The following is a 21,643-nucleotide window of genomic DNA, read 5'->3' as shown; positions in this document are numbered from 1 at the left end:
CATTCAGAATCAGAATCAGAATCAAATTTATTGCCATGGTCAGTGGGGAGCCCACTAACTAGGAAAGTGTTTTGGAATAACGTGCAGTCAAAAAGTAAATAAATAATAAAATAAAATAAAATAAAATAAAGTAAAATAAAAATAAATAAATAAATTCTCCTCTGATCCTGAAGCTGAAGAGCTTTTTGACCTGCACTCTAATGGTGCACCGAAAGGATCCACCTCCAGTGACTTCACAAAGGCTTGTTCCCAGTTCTAGCTGTGATTCACTAGAACTAGATTTACACTTAATTGGCGTTGTGATTAAGCAGAACCACCTTTGTAGACGATATATACATTTCATACTGCATATTTATGTATTGTTCCAAATGCATGTTGGTGACACTTGTACTCAATCGCAGCTTCGCTCAATGGGTGTAAAAGGCTTGTGAAATCAGGCACTGACAGAGATAAACCTCAGAAGCTGCACTGTCAAATAGATAGAAAGCTACCTGTGAGAAGTGCGCTCATCCACAGATTGCTGGCTGGATACACTCACAGGTAGAACCATAGGTACAGACCAGTCAGAGACCTGGACGGCAGAGAATGAAAGAAGGTTGCATGTTAGTTCACCATTAGTTTGTCATGAAGTGTATTGCTGACGTTGTTTTTTAACAATATCTCAGAAAAGGTGAAAATGCAGGAACAAACTATGGTCGCTTTTGGCTGAAGTAACCAAGTCTGTGGTTCTTAAAAGGCATCATGACAGAGCTTCAGGAATGAACTGAACAGATTAACCCGAAGATGCAGGTACATTTGTGTCCAACAGATGGCGCAACAGAGTCATAGACGACACAAGTCTGTCGTGCTAATACTTCCTTTTAACCATCTGAATTCTAGCAACATGACAGAACTGATCGCACAAGTTGTCGACTCTGTTCAATATTCAATCTATATTTTTTGTTAATATGATCGACAATATATAAAGCAAACGGGGTCACAAATGTTTGAGAAATATCAACGGATATTTGAGAGACATTCTTCTGGAACTAACATTCATATAGAGTACAAACAAATGTGGATGAAAGTCATCATCTTTGGATCGATAAGCCAAAAACATTGTTTAAATCGATTGGTGCATGTGCACACTCGCGTCAGAAATCAGTCGCTATCATGTCTTATAAGCGCAACAATAATGTGAACTTTCCGCTCTCTATTATCAGTAATCGCCAAGACTCAAAATAACTTCTGAATAAATATAAAAAGTGTAATAAACTTTTCTTTGCCGAAACATTTTGTATCTAAATGCGGAGGAACAGTAGGTGCTGGCTGTTATTGTGGGGGCTGCGACTCGGACGGTTGAGGAGTTTTATTGAAAAGAGAAAAAAAAAAACACGTATATGTCGGAAATAAAACAGTAGTGGACGTCATCACTGTAAACACCCTCAAATGTGGCATATAACGTTGAAACGTTGTGAGGAGAGTTGTGCTGTGCTGACAGCGCAGCCTCCTCCCTTCTGGCTGTCCCTCTTGACTTGGTGACAGACCTAAAAGCCTTTTGTTACAATCTTAGCCAATGGAGACGGATTACGACACGGCGCAGCTGAGATATATAACGAGCCTCTTTTTGACCGCACTTGCACATTTTTCAGTGACACTTCTGAACAGCCACACACCTCCATGGACTAAATAACAACGAGAATACATGTGAGCGGACTATGCATCCATCAGCTTGATCATTTAACTTGAATCGGGACGTCACTGTACCACTTTGGAGCGCGTTTTTCCTCCCTCAAAAAGACTCACTGGTTCTGCAACTTGGGCTGTTGGAATTGATGCACCACTGCATCTGAGACCGGGAGCGACGCCACGCCGATCAGAAGAGTAACGAGAAAAAACAAAAACAAAACAAAGTTGGTGTTTATCGTGATGCCGAGGTACAACTTCTTGCTGTGCTTGATGGTGCTCATCTCTCTGGGACAGTCGGGGAGCGATGAGCCCAATCTGCTGCTGCCTCCTGCCAGCGAGACGCCCACGGATGCCGGACTGTCCCTACTGGACGAGGACGCCGGTTCCCACGAGTGTTCCGCCTGCGTGTGGAGGGAGCAGAGCAAAGTGCTGCGACTGGAGACCATCAAGTCCCAGATCCTGAGCAAGCTGAGGCTGAAGCAGGCGCCCAACATCAGCCGGGAGGTGGTCAACCAGCTGCTGCCCAAAGCGCCTCCTCTCCAGCAGCTCCTGGACCATCACGACTTCCAGGGCTACGCGTCGTCCCAGGATGAGTTTATGGAGGAGGATGAGTACCACGCCACCACGGAGTCCGTCATCACCATGGCCTCGGAGCGTGAGTAACCGTTTCAAACAAAAACACCCAAATGTCTCCAAATGCGTCACGCGCGTAATTGCGCACACAGTGTGACCCCGGCCTGCACAGACACTGACCTAACCTACTTTTTATGATTGATTTTTTTGGGGAGATGGGGGTGTCTCCTCCGTGTGCTTGAAGCGGACCGATAAAATTAGACAAATGGTCAGCTGTGAGTCTCGACTGTCAGAAAAGGGGATGACGTGTGAACCTGATAAATCAATAGCCGTGATAGCGCCAACATCGCCTCGTAAACAGTGGTTGGAACAAAAGCCAGCCAGTTAGTTTAAGTCACTTTTCATCCAACAGCTGACGAGCAGCAACAAGGCGTGTGAATGTCAAGTGCATTATTAATGATGATGCACCATCATCTATCTGGCCTTTATTCTCCTCCTCGCAGACAAACTTAAGATCGCGCTGCGAGGCCCACTCGTCAACAATTTGCTCGCCCTCTTACAGCTTCTCATAAATTCACATAAACCCAGGACCACTTTTCTGAAATTACTGTTGAACCCTGGCAGCTGTGCTCTATCGCTCTTTTATAGGAGCCTCTACCGGTTTCCCTGCTGTTCATCGCAGTGAGAAAAAGTGTGTCCAAAAAGCTGCTATTGTTCCCCTCAAGCAGCGGCCCCCCTCGGACGCACTTGCCTTTTAAATGCGAAGTTTATAGGCGCAGCTACTTTTTTTTCCACCACGGGTACACAAAGACGCAGAATCACTTAGGGTCGAGGGGAGTGTGTGACCTTTTCCTGCAGGATCGCGGGGTTCAACAACATTTACACACGTAATATATTCTGCAAGGCGGATAAAACATACGCAACATAATGGGGATTTTACACCCGACAAAGTGAGCCTGCAAATCTGCTAATTCAATTTTTCATTTTCATTGAAACACTCGGTGCATCACCTGTCTATCTGTTTCCATGGTAACGCAAAGTTGGCACGTAAAGATAAACAGAGCAATTATGCGACTCACAATGGGTAAAACAAAACAATAAGCATTAACCAAATGCAACAAAGCTGAAACGAATAGCCTCAACTGTCCGAATAATCCAGAAGATTATAGGAATAGCAACACTTGTTCTTAGATGTACAATCCATACCAGGTGAATTAATCCCATAGTAATTATGAATATATGCTCAGTAAGAGGGTGGATTCATAACACAAACATTGTATCAAACTAATATATTCAAACGAAAAGTAGAGCTGTAGCAGCAAAGGGAAATGGAACTTTAAATGAGCCCTAAAGTGACAGCACAGGACCTCATACCTCCGCTCCTTTCTCCAGCCATTTGATTGATAACAGATTTGTCATATGTTGCTACTTATAATGACACGGACACACACTCACACACACACACATACACAGGCGAAGGAAATGTCATGTACTCCATTCATCTTCTGCTTTCCTCATCTGTGCGTGTCAGCTGCACTTTATATCATCTGCTTTCCTCCCCATCCTCCTCTCCCGACGTCCCCACTTTTCCTCCACCGCTGGAGAAAGAGTTGAGAAAAATGAGTGCATCTTTCTCGCCTGTGGCTTTTCCGTGATCCCACGGGATCAAAAGTGCCTCCTCGGTTTCTCTGATAGGAGGACTTCAAACGCCATTCCCTGCTCACCTCGAACCCAATCACCCTTCACGGTGCTGAACGCTGCCTTTGATGGGCCATGTGGGTTCACACAGTACATACTGAACTGGACCGGTGCCAGGGTTGCTTCTTAGTATTCACTCAAGGTGCGTGGGTGCCGCAGTGGGGGTTGAGAGGGTCCATGGTTCCTGGTGTCTAAGTACGATGAAATATCACGGAAAGTGGAGCTATTTATATCGCGGTGCGGCACTGTATGTACAAGAGCGTCTTCCTTCGTACAGTGTTGTGCAGGCTACACGTGCCTTTGATCAAACCCTGACAGGGTCTCACATGTCCATGTTAGCCCAAACTCTGTCTTTCTGATAGATGATTTGGTGAAAAACCTGACTCAACAGCTTACCTTTCAAAACCAGAGGGGTTTTTAATGTACCATTTGATTCACATCCTGTCAAACTGTTGAGTACAGAAATGTTTTTTTTTTAATTAAATAAAACATCTCCTAATTGCGCCTTTTTAATCTGATACTACTAAATTAGTCACCTAGCATGTAATAAATATGTAATAAGTTACATTGTAACATTAAAGCACCTCACTATTACCAAAATTAGCCGTGTTGTTGTTATTTAGGAAATTTGAGTGGAAAAAAGGTTTGTTTTGACCTGCACTCTTTAAATCATATCAGATAATATAAGATCTGGTCATTGGATAGCTACTGCTGAGTGCAAATATAAGAACATTCAACTCGATTGAGCCAAGGTGCAACTTGACAGCATCCAAAAAGTGTACATATGCACTGATCGTAAGCCATAAAAATGCTATGCAAGGTTCATTATTTTGCCAGTAGAGAGAGATCATCTGCTGCGTGGATATACTGGCCATTTAACTTTATTCTCTGTATCCCTGTTATTCTCCATCATGCATGACTCAGCACTTTACAAGGGAATCAGAGAGAGAGCAACATTCAACAGTAAGCATCCGGTCGAACCTCCTTTACCGTTGCACTGAAAAGTTGTTCACGTACGACCACGCTAAGTTTTTTATTCTATTCACACACACACACCCTCGTACCCGTCTAACACGTGGTCTACCTGCTTCACACACCCAGAGACGAGACACTCTTGCACACACACACACACTCACATCACACGCACACTCAAGAGAAAAGTTCTCCTATTGACAAAAAGGGTCACAGAGTTCACAGCTATGTGATATATTGAAGAGGAGACTATTAACCTCATCAGGTCTCTTTCTTTGGAAGCAAAGACGAACCGGTAGTAACTTAAACACTTATCCCCCGCCACATACACACACACACGGTGACATCCACAAACCACTCCCACACAAAAAACAAGTCTTTTATAGTGTTGACCCTATAAAAGGGTCATTTCCTGAAAGTGCAGGAACCATAAAAGTAAAGAGGGAGAGCGCTAAAAGGACAAGGCAGCAGAAGCCGGACTGTCTTCAGCTCACTTGCCACTGTTTGCTAGAAGTTTGATGACTATGTGACGCTTTTATAGATTTATTCATTCCACAGAGGTCTCAGTTTGACGATGACACCTGCTCCTGTTGTCGTGGCTCGCATCAGTTGAAGGGACTTTGAGGGAAGATAAACTTTACCCTTGAATTGTTGGGGCAAGGGCTGTTTGTTTTGAGAGAAGGAAAAGCACAAGAAAGCCCTGCCGAGCTGTTGAAATAACACAACGTACTGTCAACTTTATGGCTAAATAAAATTCAAAGGGACCAAAGTCTATTAATACTGGGACAGCATTTCCCCAGGACCTTAGGAATCTCACTCCCTCCACCCTCTTTTCGCGATTCCCACGCTCGCATGCTCCGGTCCCTGTAGCCACGCTCCTCTCCGGACATGTGGGAAGATGTTTTGGAATTAAATGCTTGGCGAATCACAAATATAGCTCTGGCATTGAGGAGTCTCTGCTGTGCAGGAATTCAATTCAGTTTTTACCAAGTGAGTTTTGTACATTACAGCTGAAGGATGGTGGAGGGAGTGAGAGGCAGGGAGTCCGCAGGGAGCAACAAGCATCCCAGCCCTATCCTAAAGGGAGGGAAACCATGCAAGGGTTTTATAGGTACAATTCAAAAAGACCGGAAACAGATGTTATCTCTCACTCATTAAGGAAATCATTACTCCACACCAGTAATTAAGCTCTGTGTGGGGACAGCATGAGGACAGGGAGGAGCAGAGGAAGATAAAATGGAGATCATTGAGGGGATTATTGGTGATGGATGTACTGAGCTTCTGTGTGGTCGTGTTCGAGGTGCTCCGGACAAGTTTATGGAAGAGTCCATTAAATCTGACAGCCTTTTGAGCAAAAGAATTGCTGCGTGGGCATTTGTTGGACCCCGTGAGACAGCCAGCGCTTTGGTGAGGGGGACTATTAACCGCAGATTAGCTGGTGATTATAAAACTTTATTAAGCCGCTGCAGCATCCGCGACAGCATTTCTGCACAGCCGGAGGCTCAATGTAAAGGTTATGAAACGTCAATAGAAAATGACGTGTTTGAGTGTAAGAAATGGTGTGTAGAAAATTGAACTGTAATTTAAGTGATCTTCCATCAGATTGTGAAACAGTGACCATGGTTACCTCAGTGATGTCACAAGTAAAGGGAACATCTCATGACAAAATGGAATTACTGAAGTACAATTATAGTATATACAATAAAAGGAGCGGCGGTTACAAGGTCTCATCATCTCTTCGTAACGCTCTTTTATGATCAGAACTTTTTGCTTGGACACAAACAAGCATTTTGAAGTTGATCTCTGCCTACGGATCACACGATGCTGCACCTCTGTTGCAATTCAGTTTTGATGTTTGATATTAGACACTGATGCAACTTCAGTCAGTCTACGATAAAAAAAATCTACTTTCAATGTGTTAAATCCACATTGAAAGTTTAAGTTTGAGTTGGTTTATGTACATTGATTCACGCAGTGAAGATTTAATAGTTTTATCGATATGTAAAAATATAGTCAACTAGTATGCAATTATATTTCTAATATTACTATGAAAGTTGATGGAGTTCCACTGATGTTAGGTAATGATACTTCGCGGTCTATGATTGTATTAGAAAGCTGTTGATAAATCAACATGTAGTCAGGGAGGAGTCAGCTCAATGATCTCATGAGGAATTGTAATGTGCATTTGTATTTCAGAGCCAACGGTGGGATTGAAATAGATGTGTAGGAGGGGAGGATATGAATCACTTCTCACACCTCTGAGCCAGTCGACTAAATCGGAAACAACGCAACAACTCTTATCAATCAAATACCAAAGTCTCAAAAATAGAATCCCTAGAAGTGTGTTTGAGGTCAAATCCATTTGCCTGGGTTATTTGCGTGGTAGAGGGTTTGCAGCTTAGACTCCTGATACCCTCATCAGGTCTCGTAGAGATGTTTTGCCATCTTGGAAGTGAGGGACAGATGATGCTTTTGCTTCACTGTAGTTGCGCAAAACAATTAGCAGAGCAATTGGACAACATTATATGACTGATTAATATTGGATCACTCGCTGTCTTTTGTCAGTTTCTCAGAGCAGTGAAGCTTATGAAAGTTGAAGCAGCGTCTACAGTGCCTCCTTATTTGTATCGCATGTTGGTGGACTGGTCAGAAGGACGTCAGTCGCAGGCGCAGGACCATGGGAGTACTTTCACTCTCAGTTTACTGAAGTGACGGTCGAATGGAACACCAGTGATTCTGATTCTGAAACTGAGCATTGTTCATGTGAGTACACCAAGTTATAAGGTTAAAGTTTAAAAGATAAAATATCTCCTTTTGTTCTATATGGCGAATGAACAGTCCCCATGGTGTGTGTGACTGCAAGGCTATGATGAGTCATTCATCTTACATACTGTATTATAATGAGACAACTTTAGCACCGCACATTAAAAGAGAAACTGAACATGATCTCATGATCCGTATTTCTCTCTCCAGCTAGCATGAGCTTCCAACATGGCGGGTATTTTCTTGATATCGCTGTTTAATTTAGCATCTGTGACAACAAAACATCTCCCTTCATCATGTAAGAAAGTCCTGGTTTGAAGCAACAGATGTGTCACTATCACTGGCCCTGTAAAAAAAGTTCTCGATTGGTCAAGACATAAGCAAAGCAGCGATGCATCTCTGAGTGGATGCAGACAAACACAAGCGCTGAGAACCCAGCATGCTTCCTGCTGTCCAGCTGTCCACCTTATTGCAGTTCACTGCACGCTCGCTCTTTTCTTCCTCTGCCTGCGTCCAGCAGGAGATATCCACACTCAGTTACGGTCGTCCCATTGAAACTGTTGACGTGAGATGGCCATTTTTAGTTGGTGCATCTTGTGTGTGTGCGTGTGTGTGCAGTTACATGTCTCACTGTGTACTTATGCTCAATAGCTGAAATATGGAGAATTAGGAGGTGTCTTTTGTTAGTCCTGGGGGGCTACTGTGTTCAGGCCTAATAGGAGTCTTGTGCCTGCCGTTGTCCCAGGAGAGGGTTTCTGAATAAGGGGGTCTAACTTCACACTCCCCCCTCCATCCGCAGCTCGAGCCCAGCCTCCCCCACCACCCGCTAGAGTCCCTCGGGACAGGAGTGGGACAAAGAGGGAGTGGGGCTGGGGTGGGATGGGATGTTTGAGGGGGTGCACTGTGGCCCCTGTCTTATTAGAAGGGTCGTGAACGTGTCACGATGATTAATATGCCGAGGTGCGTGGGGATACCCCAGAGTCACATTTATTCAACATGAAGGCTCCCAAACACACACTCGCCACAAAATGGCACATTTGCATTTCCCATTAAGGAAAGAAAATATAGATATATATGCAAATGATACTTCTATCTTGGTTTGTCCCGATATGCACCGTCCTCCTGGACCTTAACAATAGATGGCCATTGCTTTCCCGCTCTGTTTCTGCTTCACCTGGATGGCATGTGTTTCCACACATGTACCATGCTTTTTATTAACTTTTAACGAAACAGTGAAAGAAGGAGGAAAGTTTCACGTCACCAAATGTTAATTGATTAATGTGAGCAACCAAATATGGCAAATAGGTAACAGTGTATTATTATCTGGACTGTATTACTGTTCTCACACTGTAGCAAGTGGTTCTAGTTTTTAAAGCGAAAGGGTCAGTTAAGTATAAATGTAAGAAGTTAAGGTAAGCACTTAAGCTATGAGAGGTTGTTAAATATTCCAGACATCAAGGTCAAAATGAAATCTTTTGCTTATTATGGCTCGCACATTTTCAGCCATTACTGAAACAAGAATACTCAAAGCATCACTGTTTCTTTCCACACGAACACATGTTGCCTTTTTACGGGATACCTACACTCTAATGTCCTTAATGTTCCATGTCCATGTGTTTTCATCTGTTTAACAGGCTTAACTCTCCTGCAGCATTAGTGCACGTGCTTATTAGAAACATTTTAAGTTGCCTGTGGTCATATTAAAGTGGACAGATGGGAGAGCAAATAAACCCGTATATTCTGTATGTCTCAGCTTACTCGCACTTATAGAAAGCTGAAGGCTAGCCGTGGAACACATGTACCGGGGGAGTCGACCAGATGTTTGATAGCTCACCTGCAGGCCTCCTGCATGTAGGCAGTAAAATTCATGTGCTGCAAATTTTGCAATTATACCAGTGGGAAATAAGCTGCTGCAATAACGAAGGAGGCTGGGAACATGGGAGGAAAAGGGAATTGTACGCAGCTTCCTTAAACCCCAATCGCTGCCGAGAAATTTGGGTTTTCAGTAGAAGAAGAAGAAGAAGAGGCTTTAATATCATTGAACCATCCTCGATTTGGATTTTTTAAAAGCATGACTACTCCAGTAGGTGGTGCTAAATGCAAAAACAAAAGCCCTTGATGAACGAATCCAACGAGATCCAAGCAAAACAAATCCCCTCTGTAACATCATAACAATTCTTTTCGACCTTGTTGTCGTGAGACAAGCGAGTTCAGGTAGGAAGGGGATTAACAGCGCTTTTTTCCCCCTCCCCATTTACAGGCCGGCGTCGTCTTTAATGCCCGAGTGAACCATTGCCAAGATGTGGGCTGTAATTTAGCCCGAGCCTTCTCATGTGCCTCCTACACTTACAGGATCTATAAAGGCACAAATTGATTTCATCTATCAATGCAGGCATAGTTGGACATGACGCAGCTCATATGTTGCGCATGTGTGCTTTAAAATTAGGGTCCTAACGAAATCACGCCCGGCTTCTCAAATGACTCCCTCTTCTCTGTTGCCGATTCAAATTGACGGTGTTTAGAACTTCTTCCTCAAGTAAACTGAAGGAAATTGTTTGCAGAGGGCGCTGAGCTGTTCGTGCGTCCCTCATCTGTTACGACTGACGACAAAACAAAAGTGAGTAAACCCCAAGCAAACTGCAAAATCATTCATTACTGGATGTGTGCTGATGAGCAAACACAACACCACCCACGTTAATTGCTGTGACCTCGGCAACCCACCCAGAGGAACATTGACATATTGTTTGTCTAGCGTGAGACACTGTATAATTTACACTCACTAATGACTCTCCCCTGAAACACCAGCTGAACGACCAAGTCTGTCTCTGCTTTGGCCCTTGTTCAATGTTGCTCAGGACTCCTCTAATGGATAGTCTATCTGTACCACGCTCAATTCATATCCCTCAATGCATTCCCCGTAATTCGATTACTAGACTTGTTCAGTGTTAAAAAACAACAAGAGTCCTGTGCGGCGTCCTGGTCATTTGAGGCTCGGTAAACATTTCGCCATTGGCTCCGGCATCACTTGCCTGATCAAAACAAAAACAAACCAGGGCAGAAACAGCCCGGCTGCGTCCCACACATTTCAAATCATTCTCTGTTGAGAAAGGCGTGTTGTGAAGAAAGACATATTACCATTGCCATAGGGTCGACCTTGACCTTCAAACTCAATCTGGCTATTAGGGGCTGCACCCCTCACCCTCTAACCCAGCACCCCTTAGATGTAAAGAGGCTGACGGTTTTGACCCCTGATCCCATTTCTTAACTAGACTGAGGTGCCAAATGACCTCTTGACCCAGGAAGCATTTGCAGGTTGCCTGGGCAACATCAGATTGAGCGGTGATTGACAAGTCCAAACAGATTTTATCTTTTTCTTTAAACACTTTTGTTCGTGCGTGACTACATGATACATGGCAGGATGCCCCGTTTATTTTCCTAAATCTAAACTGCGATAATTCAAACGCCGTCTGGGCAAATGGACAGATTGACTATTCTATTGAATGGTGGCAGCACATTATTATGCCAGATAGATGCAGAATAAATTTCCCTTAATAAATGGACACTTTGCATGGAAATGAACGTGTGAATGCAATGGATGGGTGTCATTATATCAGAGGGAGGTCTATGGAAATGAAGGTTTGACATGCGATGCAAATATATAAACAGCCGTGCGGATCATGACGGGAATAATTTAGTTGATTTTTGGATGCACCTTGTGTTACTTAATGTAATCCCTAACCTAAACCTCAAATATTCCTGTCAAGCACTGGATTCCCCAAAAGACTTTCATTTCAATGTTGGAAAACACCATGTCATTATGACTGACCCAGGGGAATCTGAGGTTACCATCTGGCCAGTGGCCACCAGTAATGATTCTTGTTTTAATATGCAAATGTCTGTGTTTTTATAAGCTTTATGTCGTCAGAAATACAACCTGTCAAAAATGAGGGCATACAACAAACAACACAAAAGACTTTTTTTTTTTTGCAGCCAATAAGAGAAAGAAAATGAATGTGTCAAAACTGAATAACTCCAAAACGGACAAAAATACTTCGATAAAACTTTCAGGGCAGGTTGGAACAAGGCTAAGAAGTGGTGTTCTTTTTTTGATCAATGGCATTCTCATCCGTAATGCTACTGTCGCCTGCCATCACATTGAGCATGTCACATTTATAATACTTCTTACACAAGCTATCTCAATAAAATATATACATACAGCTCCTCCCTAGTTTCACAAATTTCCATTCCATGTCCTTTCTGGTCCCCTTAAAACGCGAAAAAAAGCACTGAAAGAACAGTGTGCGTAAAGACACAGCAGAATATACAGCAATAAAACAGTTATAGGAAGTTATCTTACTGAGCTTCTCTCACCTTCACTACATTTTCCTCCATCTCATGACCTCATGTAAATCATTGTTCTTTAACCATAGGGGCCAATCATTGGGCGCAAGCGCCCTCTAGAGCTCAGCAAAAATGGTTTTACACCTGTAGGTCGCGTGGGCAACAAAATGGTCAGTTTTAATACACCTGACTGCTATTTTATTTAGGTGGCAGTAATGCGTCATTCAGGTTACATCATGATGTAGTAGTGTGATTAAACCGTGGTAGAAAATCGCTCCACCAGCCACAATCGTGACGCTGAGCTTCGATAGCACCATCTACCCGAATCACTGTACGTTCTGGCTATGACTCAACAGGAACAGTTCAACGCCAGCCAAAGATGGTTTGGGCTGTCCAGTCCATGTCTCTAATATTTGCCTTGTATGTCATCACTTTCCTTGTTGTACATGGTGTCAAGTGTCAAGCAGCCTGTTCAGTCGTCATGGTGACGCTTCGCCGCTGCTTACAGTATGCATATAGTGTTGAACCACCAGATCTACTTTCCTCGCGACTAACTTCCTGAAAATAGAATCATCAGACTTTTGATGCACAGGGCTTAAACAACACTATGACCAGGGTTGGGTTCATGCATATTTCTCATGTGTTGCATTACTTTGTTCTTCAGTCTGATTTTATTTAAGTTAATTGATAATTATACTAGATGTTTATGAAACTTGAAGTCAATATTCTATGGTGATAAAAGGCTTTTCTTTTTACATTTCAGTTGTTCAATTATTCATTTCATCTAAATATTTAGGCCTGGCTTACAGTGATGGAGTGTTTGGATGTAAAATTGCATGCTAGATATCGAGTTGTTAGTAGAAGAGTTTGTCACTTTAACGGGCCTCACACACATAAAGATGATAGAAGGTTATCCTGTAAGAGAAATCATAGGTCTGTGCTGTGTTACGGGTGAATTTTCACCGATAATGGGCTCCAAAATAATATATATATTCTATATTTACACCCACAAATCCGCCGACCCTCTGGAAATGGTTTTGACATTTATTGCATTGATGACAATAAAAGTGTTTTATTAGTTTTTCATCCAGTAAATCTCACTCCATTGCACAGCTGTCCTCACCGTTCCCGCATGTGCCCATGCTCCACGCGCAAACTCTCGCAGTGGATTTGTTCTGGTTTAGTTGTGATGTTTCTTTCGTTCTTACGTAAAAACCACCGACATCCGCTAGACTTTCATGTTGTGTTTTGTGTTTTCCACCTGCTGTGATGCTGTCTGCTTTCCTCTTCTGTTTATCAAGCGTGATCATGTGAGACTTCTGACTCAGAGGACGGGCTCGGACAGAATATTATGTTTATTTTATTATCCCATGATCCAACTTATTAATGTATTTATTTTTACTAAATGAGTCTTGTTCTGGTACAGGTTTATGTTTGAAAGACAAATATCGTAGTTGTGGTTTCACATCATTTGACTGGGTATAGGCAAGTAAAACTGCACGTAGATAAGTCAAAATAAATCCAGAGTGACATTACCAATTCAGTTCTAATATTTGAATGGGCCCTGGGCCTATCTGTTCCGGAAAGGGTGGGCCCTGAGATCAAGAGGTTAAGAACCCCTTACCTAAATCCTCTGTTGGGACTCAGTTCGTCCTTGTCAATTCAACACGCATCATCCACTTCATCTGTGCACACGCTATCTTTGGTTGAAAAGAGGGCAAATGTTAGCACCAGGTGCCTTGTCACAACAGTGGTGATGTCATCAGCCCCTCTTTTGTGGTGCGTCCTGTAAAAGTCTGTGAGCCACTAAGGCTGTGTGAATGTACATGTTGGTTTGGTGCGTTCTGCAGCATGATAGCAAATATGAACGCAGAACAGAAAGAGACTGTGGTGTTGTGGTTTTTCAGAATTTTAACTCAGTGGGAAAATAAGGGAGTAAGAGCGTTTGTTTGGACACTCTTTAGAGAAGTTACCTCTGTGTGCCAGTTTCTTAAAGCACTTGAAGAAGGTTTGTCTCCTCACAGCCTAAATATAATGCTAGTCTCAATCACTTGTTTGAGTGTTGAAACACTGTTCCGACAGTGCAAGCCTCCACACTGCAGAAGCCATGTTGGATGTGCTACAGGAGGAGTTGTTGTTGCCTCACATTAAGATCAAACTAACTGTGGAATGTATCGCTAGAATAAAGCGGTACCTGCAATGGGGTCGTAATATTTATTTCTGTTTTAAGTAGTTATTAAGCTGGGATGTAGTATCAAGGTTCTATATGAGGGGTATGTTTCATGTGAAGTGAGAACTTATGTTGTTCCAGGAATTTGTTTAAAAAAAATGTCACATTACGTGAAGACATCTGTGAGGCAGATGTGGATCTCATACATAGAGCAGTGGAGGTTTCATTTTCAGTCTGAAGTCTTTCAGTCATTTCTATGTTCACAACTTTGACATTGCTGTCATTCTCTCTACAGCGGAGTCACTGGTGCAGGTGAACGGGAAGCCCAGCTGCTGTTTCTTCAAGTTCAGCCCAAAATTAATGTTCACCAAGGTGCTGAAGGCCCAGCTGTGGGTTTATCTGCGGCCACTCCAGCAGACGTCCACCGTCTACCTGCAGATCCTCCGACTCAAACCCGTCACAGAACAAGGAAGCCGCCACATCCGCATCCGTTCCCTGAAGATAGAGCTCAACTCCAGAGTGGGACACTGGCAGAGCATTGACTTCAAGCACGTGTTGCAAAACTGGTTCAAACAGCCGCACACCAACTGGGGAATTGACATCAACGCCTTCGACGAGAGCGGCAATGACCTGGCTGTTACCTCGCTGCGACCCGGGGAGGAGGGGCTGGTAAGGACCCTCTGACCTGTCTCTGGGATTGGTGGGCATTCACTTGCAATCTTCATGAAGTTATCAAAATTATACGAGTCCCCATTAAGATTTTTCAGATGCATAAAACACATAAAGGCAGAAAATAATACCCTTATTGGTTAAAAATAAACACATACATATGCAATACAATACGTATGTATTCTGGAGCAAATCGTGCACAGCGAGACAATGACTATTCCTGTCTAAACTGGCTAAATAATTAAATATATAAGTAATCATCAAAATGGATTTTTAATGAAGATGGTAATTTGGTAAGACAAGATACAGACTAGCAATTTTGTTGCAGGATAAGAGCAATGGCTCACTCTTATCCTTCCCATGAATCACACTAAATGCTCTCTTCTGATGGATTATTGTTCAATATAGGTGTAATTATATATCAATAATGAAAGTCGAGCGTCATTTCAAACTCAATTCTCTCGTCAGTCAAAACCCGAGGACAAAATTAAATTTTGTGTGCATACTTTTCTTTTAAATTAAATTATGGAACCATACAAAAGTACATTGTTTTAGCCCTATGTACTATGTCAGGTGCAGGATGGGGTTTAAACTAACCAACAATATTCTATTTTATGTAACAACCAGTCACGTAACATTCTTGTCACTGAAGCAAACCAAATATGAAGTGGTCATTTCGGTCGGCTCAGATACTTGTACCAAAGGTCGTCTCTGAGGTCTAAGCCAATAAATCCCCGCCCCCTGCGCACACAGCAGTGTGCTGTTTTTCTTGAACAAAAAAGGAAGAGATCAAAAACACAAGCAAGTTGGGGTAACTTCAGCAAAAACACAACAAGCAAGGAGAAAACAGAGTCTCCCTGAGACAAATCTCCAAATGCCACAGCGAGATATCCTCAACTCACAGACCAGTCAGCTTGTTTCTCTTTCTGAAGGTATCACAGGACACACTCTAGTTCTGCACCCCTAAATGAGCAGAAATCCCATCAGCTTCATTCCCCCTGAAGGCAAATAGATTTTAAACTGGATCGCTACCTCTCCTTTTAGAGTTGTGTTTTGTATCATTTTCTGACTAAGTAACATAACATTTAGTACTGTGTACTGGCATCAATAGATAGTGCTTGTCCACATTTAAAGTATAAAACTTTATTGATAACAAAAGACGAAGGACTGTTTGAGATCGACGTGTCTGATTGTTCTCTTATAACCACCTCTTTTTTCTGTCCTGCTCCTTTCGCCCCCTGTTTCCAGCAGCCGTTCCTGGAGGTGAAGGTTCTAGAGACAACCAAACGCTCTCGAAGAAACCTCGGCCTTGACTGCGACGAGCACTCCACCGAGTCCCGCTGCTGCCGCTACCCTCTCACTGTGGATTTCGAGGCATTTGGCTGGGACTGGATCATCGCTCCCAAACGCTACAAAGCCAACTACTGTTCCGGCCAGTGCGAGTATATGTTCATGCAGAAATATCCACACACCCATCTGGTGCAACATGCGAATCCCAGAGGCTCTGCCGGGCCCTGCTGTACTCCCACCAAGATGTCCCCAATTAATATGCTCTACTTTAATGACAAACAGCAGATCATCCATGGAAAGATTCCAGGGATGGTGGTGGACAGATGTGGATGCTCCTAGACGACAGAGGAAACACACTTGTGCGCAGCCTACATTGCATTGAACCACCCAGAACCCTTATGGAGCTTTCCCTCGGCACCAGACCCCACTTTTTGGCAACAGATTTCACTCCACTCCGCCACAAAAAATGGGACTAGCTTTGCTTTTTTTCCCAGTAAACAAATTAAATTGTAAAAAAATAGAAAAAAAAAGAAAGAAAGTATTGAGTGATGGAAATGCAGTCCATTGTGTATGATTTCAGGAGGCTGACACGATGGAAGAGCTGGGGAAAATGATTGTCTTATAGATTACATATATTAGTATTGTGTTTTGTTTTTATTTTCAGACTTGTGTGGCATCTTTGTGAAGGTCCATGGTAATGGATTCAGATGCCAGGAGACAGAAACAGCATAAGACTTAAAGACAATTTGAGCTTCTTTATTTTGCAGAAATGTGTCTGTACAGGCGAGGTCTGTTGTCGATGAATCAGATTTCATGAACAGATATATTCTGTATTAATTACTAACAAAAAATAGTCAGCAAGAGTTTACACTTTGTAGTTCTGCCAGGACAGATCTAAGAGATGTGCTCAAGAGACATTAACTTCCTGGTGGTCCCCAAAATGAAACCAAACCATTTAAACGTCTAACAACCTAGTGTGACATTCTTGAGGATCTGAGCAACAATTTCCATGGTCCGCTTTGATCTTTTTCTCCCAAGAAAAAACCTGTGTCTACTGCGTCTTTCTGACAGATTCTTGAGAATTTGAAATTGCGTATTCTTAAAAGACTTGCTCCATCAAAGCCAGAGAAAGATAGAGAATCACGAGATACAAGAGTCACAGGCTCAGATTTTCAGTGTAGCATTCATTAGAATCGCTGCCTTCGCACCTTTGCAGTTACATCTTCAAATGATGGCTCAAGCTCTCAATATAACACGTCAGGTTTAGGACCACAAACTCGTAACACTTGCGACTCCTCAATGAGATCCTATAGCTCTAGTTTTGGGTGTCAGATGACTCTGTTTTTGAGATTGATCTTAAGACTTAACATGTAAAATGATGATGTTTTACAAGAGGGTAGACATGCACTGTGTTTCCTTGGGTGAGGCGGGTGAAGTTTCCCTTGAGTAGGTGAGAGCCCAGTCAGTTCTTTGAGTAAAAAGGGGGGTTAGTTAAGGTTATCTGGCGCCTAGCAGGTTGTCAACTGCTCTGCTCCCTGGCACAGTTTCCAGGGAGCAGAGCCAGCTTTGACATACTGATGAAGGCGTTACTAATTCATTGGATCACTATTTGCATCGTTGTACAGGTGTGATTTGTGTACACATTTTCAAAAGACCAAATGGAAAGGACACATTTTTTTGCACCAATTTTTCTGTCACTGCAAAGTGGCATTACATTTGATTTTTTTTTTTTTTTTTTTTGAGAGAGAGTCCAAGTGGCTTAGGTTCATATGTGAGCTGGGCTAATTGTTGAGGTGTAGCCGACACTCACACACGTGTTGGTATCACTGCAGCTGCTTTACAATGTTAAATGCTGATTTTAAAGTGATTGTGTTGAAATTCACGTAGATCATTTTACACCATCAGGAAGAATGTTGCATGAATTCCAGTTATACTTCAATCTTTTTTGGGCCATTGTTCAGTTTTATGTCTATAGTCTTCATGTCCAGATCGGCAACCTTCCTCTCTAATCTTTGGTTCATTTACATCAGCTACTTCACATTTAAAAGTGATCAGACAGCAAGCTGTTTTTGTAAGAGAAAGATAGCAGCAACACAAACGACAGTCTGTGATCGCATATTAAATCCCATTTGACGTGTTTCAAAATAAGTCCTGGGCGAGTGTATGCCATAGATAGAAAACGCTCCATCGATCATGACTATGTTGCATTATTGCAGTGATGACAAATGAATTATTATTAGTGCTTGAATACAGAGTAGATCAGTACACTTGAAGTCTGTCTTTGTCTCCTGGATGTCCTAACAAAGATATCTATTTGTTGTAAACGAAAGCACTATGCTGTTGGAAAAAAGGAAGAGCCTTCTGACATTTTATATAAATGATATATGTATATATTAAAAGGGATACAAAAACCTTTTCGGGGGCAGTCTACCTTCCAACAATAAATTTTGCACTATGAGATGTTGATGGCGTTAGGAGTTGTTGTTTGTGTTTTACCAAGCACAAGAGACCCTGTACAGAATAGCCGAATGAGAAACTATTGGAGACTTTGGTGATTAACCATGCGCGTAAACTACACCATTTGTCACGTCTTTTTTGATACCATACCGCTTTCCTGGCTTTTGTCTGAAGCGGGGGCCTGTCCATACACTCGCACATTTTTGTCCTATCCAGAACCTTAAAAAAAAAACAAAAAAAAAAACTGTCTCTGTCTGTGGCCTAAAAGGCCTTTTCGCCCACAATGGAAGATAAACTAAGTGTTTATTTCGTGTCTGGAACAATGAACAGAGAATGCTTTAACTGGAAACGGTCTGGCCAACAACTTTATTAGAATTAGAAAGACCTTTTCCTTGATTTTTTTTTAACTTAAACAATATTTCGTGTTACATAGACATGTTTTGCCTTTGTATGTAATTTAAAGTAAAGAGGAGTATCCAGGGATTTTAGCCAAAGTAGAGGGGGACATGCGTGCTGTAACTCTTATTGCAGGAATATGCTAGAACATTTCAAAGGACGATAAAAAGCTGCTAAGATGCAGTGGTTGGAATTATTCAACTGGTCATTTGTCTATTTATTAATATTAAATATCAATGCATATTAAGTCTGTCTACCTCACGTTAGCCTTCTAAAAACTAGCTTTTTGAAAGAAACATCACCGATTAATCTGTGCAAACATTGTGTCCATGAGATCCCCGACTCCAAAAGTTGTAGCTAAAACCACAGGGTCCCCAATGCTCTCAGGTTGAGATTGACTTCTCCAAGAATGAGCAACGGAGGCGGCTCTGCTCAAGATGTCAATAGATTTGCCCAGGACGATGGATGGCCTAACTGTGGGTGACGCTGTTGAAAAGTCTAAGTGTATGTTTGCTGCTGTGAGTGAGTGTTTTCATATAATTATAAGAGAGAGAGAAAAAAAGTCTCTCTGTAGATATTGACCCAAATGTCATTTATCTTGTTTTGGACAGGTTCACCGCTTCTTTTCTCCTACATTCCTCTGTTCTTGGTGTAGTTCAGAGATTAAAAAAAAAAAAAAGAAAATCACTCAACTTTGTAGTTAAATGGTTGTGCATATATGAATAACAGTTCAAATGTTATTTTGCCTTTTGTTGTTTATTTACTGTCATTTTTCTTTTGTACAATAAATCATCTATTTAGCTTATGGTGCTTGTTGTTTATTCCTTTAACACTCCAGGGTCATGGAAATATGGGATTAAGGCAAAACCACATTGTTTGCTTGTATTTAGAGGGAGAGTGAAACACATTGGACGATGAAAAATATATCTTATATATTATATATCTAATATGATACAACCAAAACTCAGTCATGGCTAATGAAAATACATTTATTATTAAAAATCTTATTTTTGTATGACTTGTTAATTTATAATTAAAGAAATAACTCAAAATTGTAAATCACATACATACATCATCAGTTTACCAGCGCTTAGTCCTGTTGAAGGTAGTGGAGAGTGCTGGAGCCCATCCCGGCCGTCATTGGTCGAGAGGCAGGAATACACCCTGGACAGGTCGCCAGGCCATTGCAGGGCACACACACACTTTTTTAGCATGTCCACTTAACCTAGTGAGCATGTCTTTAGGAGGGAGGAAACTGGAGAACCCGGAGAAAACCCACACAGGCACAGGGAGAACATGCAAACTCCACCTAGAAAGGTTCCGAGCTGGATTCAAAACCAGAACCTTCTTGCTGAGAGGCAGCAGTGCTGCCCCAAAATGGTGAATCGCCCATCTAAATGACAACGCAGGGGTCTGGATCAACACCTTTGGATGATGTATGACTATCATATTCAGTGAGAATGCAACAAGGTTGAGGACCTCCAAGTTTGAGGTCATGGTTCATATTAGACAGACACTCGCAAATAGCATTTCCTTCAAATCCAGGTCTTTTGCAGACAGTCGCTGAGAGGGTTATTGGGATTAAAAGCATAGCTGGTATGGGCAGATGATGGTGACTTGCCTCAACAAGATAAATAATTTAGGCGGATCAGGGCCTCTTTTCACATCATATTACATATTTTGATGATTTTAAGAGAGAGTTGAATTTAATTCACTGCCCACTGGCCTGACATCATTTAATGTAGGTTTAAACGGAATAAATTGTTTAGTTAGTATGTCCAGCTCTATTATTTTTTAACTAAAACTTAACAGTCAGACAGGTAACAATTGTGTCAGGTGTTTCAGTATTGACTAAAGCCTATTTTGAATGGTCCTCTCAGTCAACTACGCACGCACACGCACGTTTGTTTTTCTGTCCTTGTGGGGACATTGTGTGGTTTCTCATTGACATAAACCTTTCCCCAGCCTCTTGCCCTAAACCTAACCATCCAAAACACATGGCTCACCTTAACCATGACTTTGAACCAAACTTAAACCCTATTATAATTACCCAGTTATTTTGAAGTCTTCATCCTTAAACTGAGGTTTAACCTCGTGGGGTTCAGGCAAATGTCCCCATAATGTCATACAGTCCTCACAAGGATAGTGTTTTGTCAAGAATTGGTCTCGGCAAAGTAGGATAAACAAGCCCCCCCACACACACACTTACTAAAGCCACTGATGCTTGCACTCTAATTGGGAGGTGGCAGAAAGCAGATTCACTCAAAGTTTAATTGGTAAACAGAAACGACAAAAGTGCAGTGTTGCTGTCCGAGTCGCTATTATTTGGATCTTCATATATAATCCAACCTGACCCAATAAATGTGCCACCTGATCGGAGGGCCCCTCATCAACGTGATTTAGAGAATCAGTAGGGGACAAACGAGAGTGAGAGCAAGGTTCTTTACGGACGCAAACAGACAAAGACCACCCAGTACAAGCTCTGAGAGGCTGATGCCAGCAGTGACATAAACCTTTTGACAAATCCTCACTCGACATAAACAAACATTCACACAGTCCACTACCCCTCAAGTCCACCAATGGGCCGTGCACATCATCACTCATACCCGCCCTACATAGACAAGGGAGGACATTGATGGATGTTTT

The 21,643-nt window shown here is 42.2% G+C and overlaps 1 protein-coding gene across 3 annotated transcripts; it reads left to right on the top strand.

Moving 5' to 3' along the window:
• The first annotated feature begins 305 nt into the window (after nucleotides 1-305).
• On the top strand, nucleotides 306-19,781 carry LOC128760526 (growth/differentiation factor 11-like). 3 transcript variants are annotated; one of them, XR_008414839.1, is made up of 4 exons: nucleotides 306-2,323; nucleotides 14,481-14,854; nucleotides 16,103-17,659; nucleotides 17,703-19,781. XR_008414839.1 is itself a non-coding variant. In XM_053867985.1 (3 exons), exons 1-3 carry the CDS (start codon nucleotides 1,909-1,911, stop codon nucleotides 16,481-16,483), a joined length of 1,170 nt encoding a protein of 389 aa, XP_053723960.1. In that variant the 5' UTR covers nucleotides 306-1,908; the 3' UTR covers nucleotides 16,484-19,781. The 3 variants fall into 3 exon arrangements, 2 of the variants coding, with proteins under 2 accessions (XP_053723960.1, XP_053723961.1); XM_053867985.1 differs by having other exon boundaries at nucleotides 16,103-19,781; XM_053867986.1 differs by having other exon boundaries at nucleotides 309-2,323; nucleotides 16,106-19,781.
• Nucleotides 19,782-21,643: the final 1,862 nt, after the last annotated feature.

Source organism: Synchiropus splendidus, chromosome 6 (genome assembly GCF_027744825.2).
Source record: "Synchiropus splendidus isolate RoL2022-P1 chromosome 6, RoL_Sspl_1.0, whole genome shotgun sequence".
Classification (NCBI taxonomy): Eukaryota; Metazoa; Chordata; class Actinopteri; order Syngnathiformes; family Callionymidae; genus Synchiropus; species Synchiropus splendidus.
This window is presented reverse-complemented; position numbering and strand designations above follow the sequence as displayed.

What these genes read in the sequence shown, in the direction of transcription:
- LOC128760526 (XM_053867985.1), top strand. Translation starts at nt 1,909, where the DNA reads ATGCCGAGGTACAACTTCTTGCTGTGCTTGATGGTGCTCATCTCTCTG. An exon ending in CATCACCATGGCCTCGGAGC is followed by an intron (nt 2,324 to 14,480) that starts GTGAGTAACCGT and finishes TTCTCTCTACAG; the next exon opens with CGGAGTCACTGGTGCAGGTG. An exon ending in GACCCGGGGAGGAGGGGCTG is followed by an intron (nt 14,855 to 16,102) that starts GTAAGGACCCTC and finishes CCCTGTTTCCAG; the next exon opens with CAGCCGTTCCTGGAGGTGAA.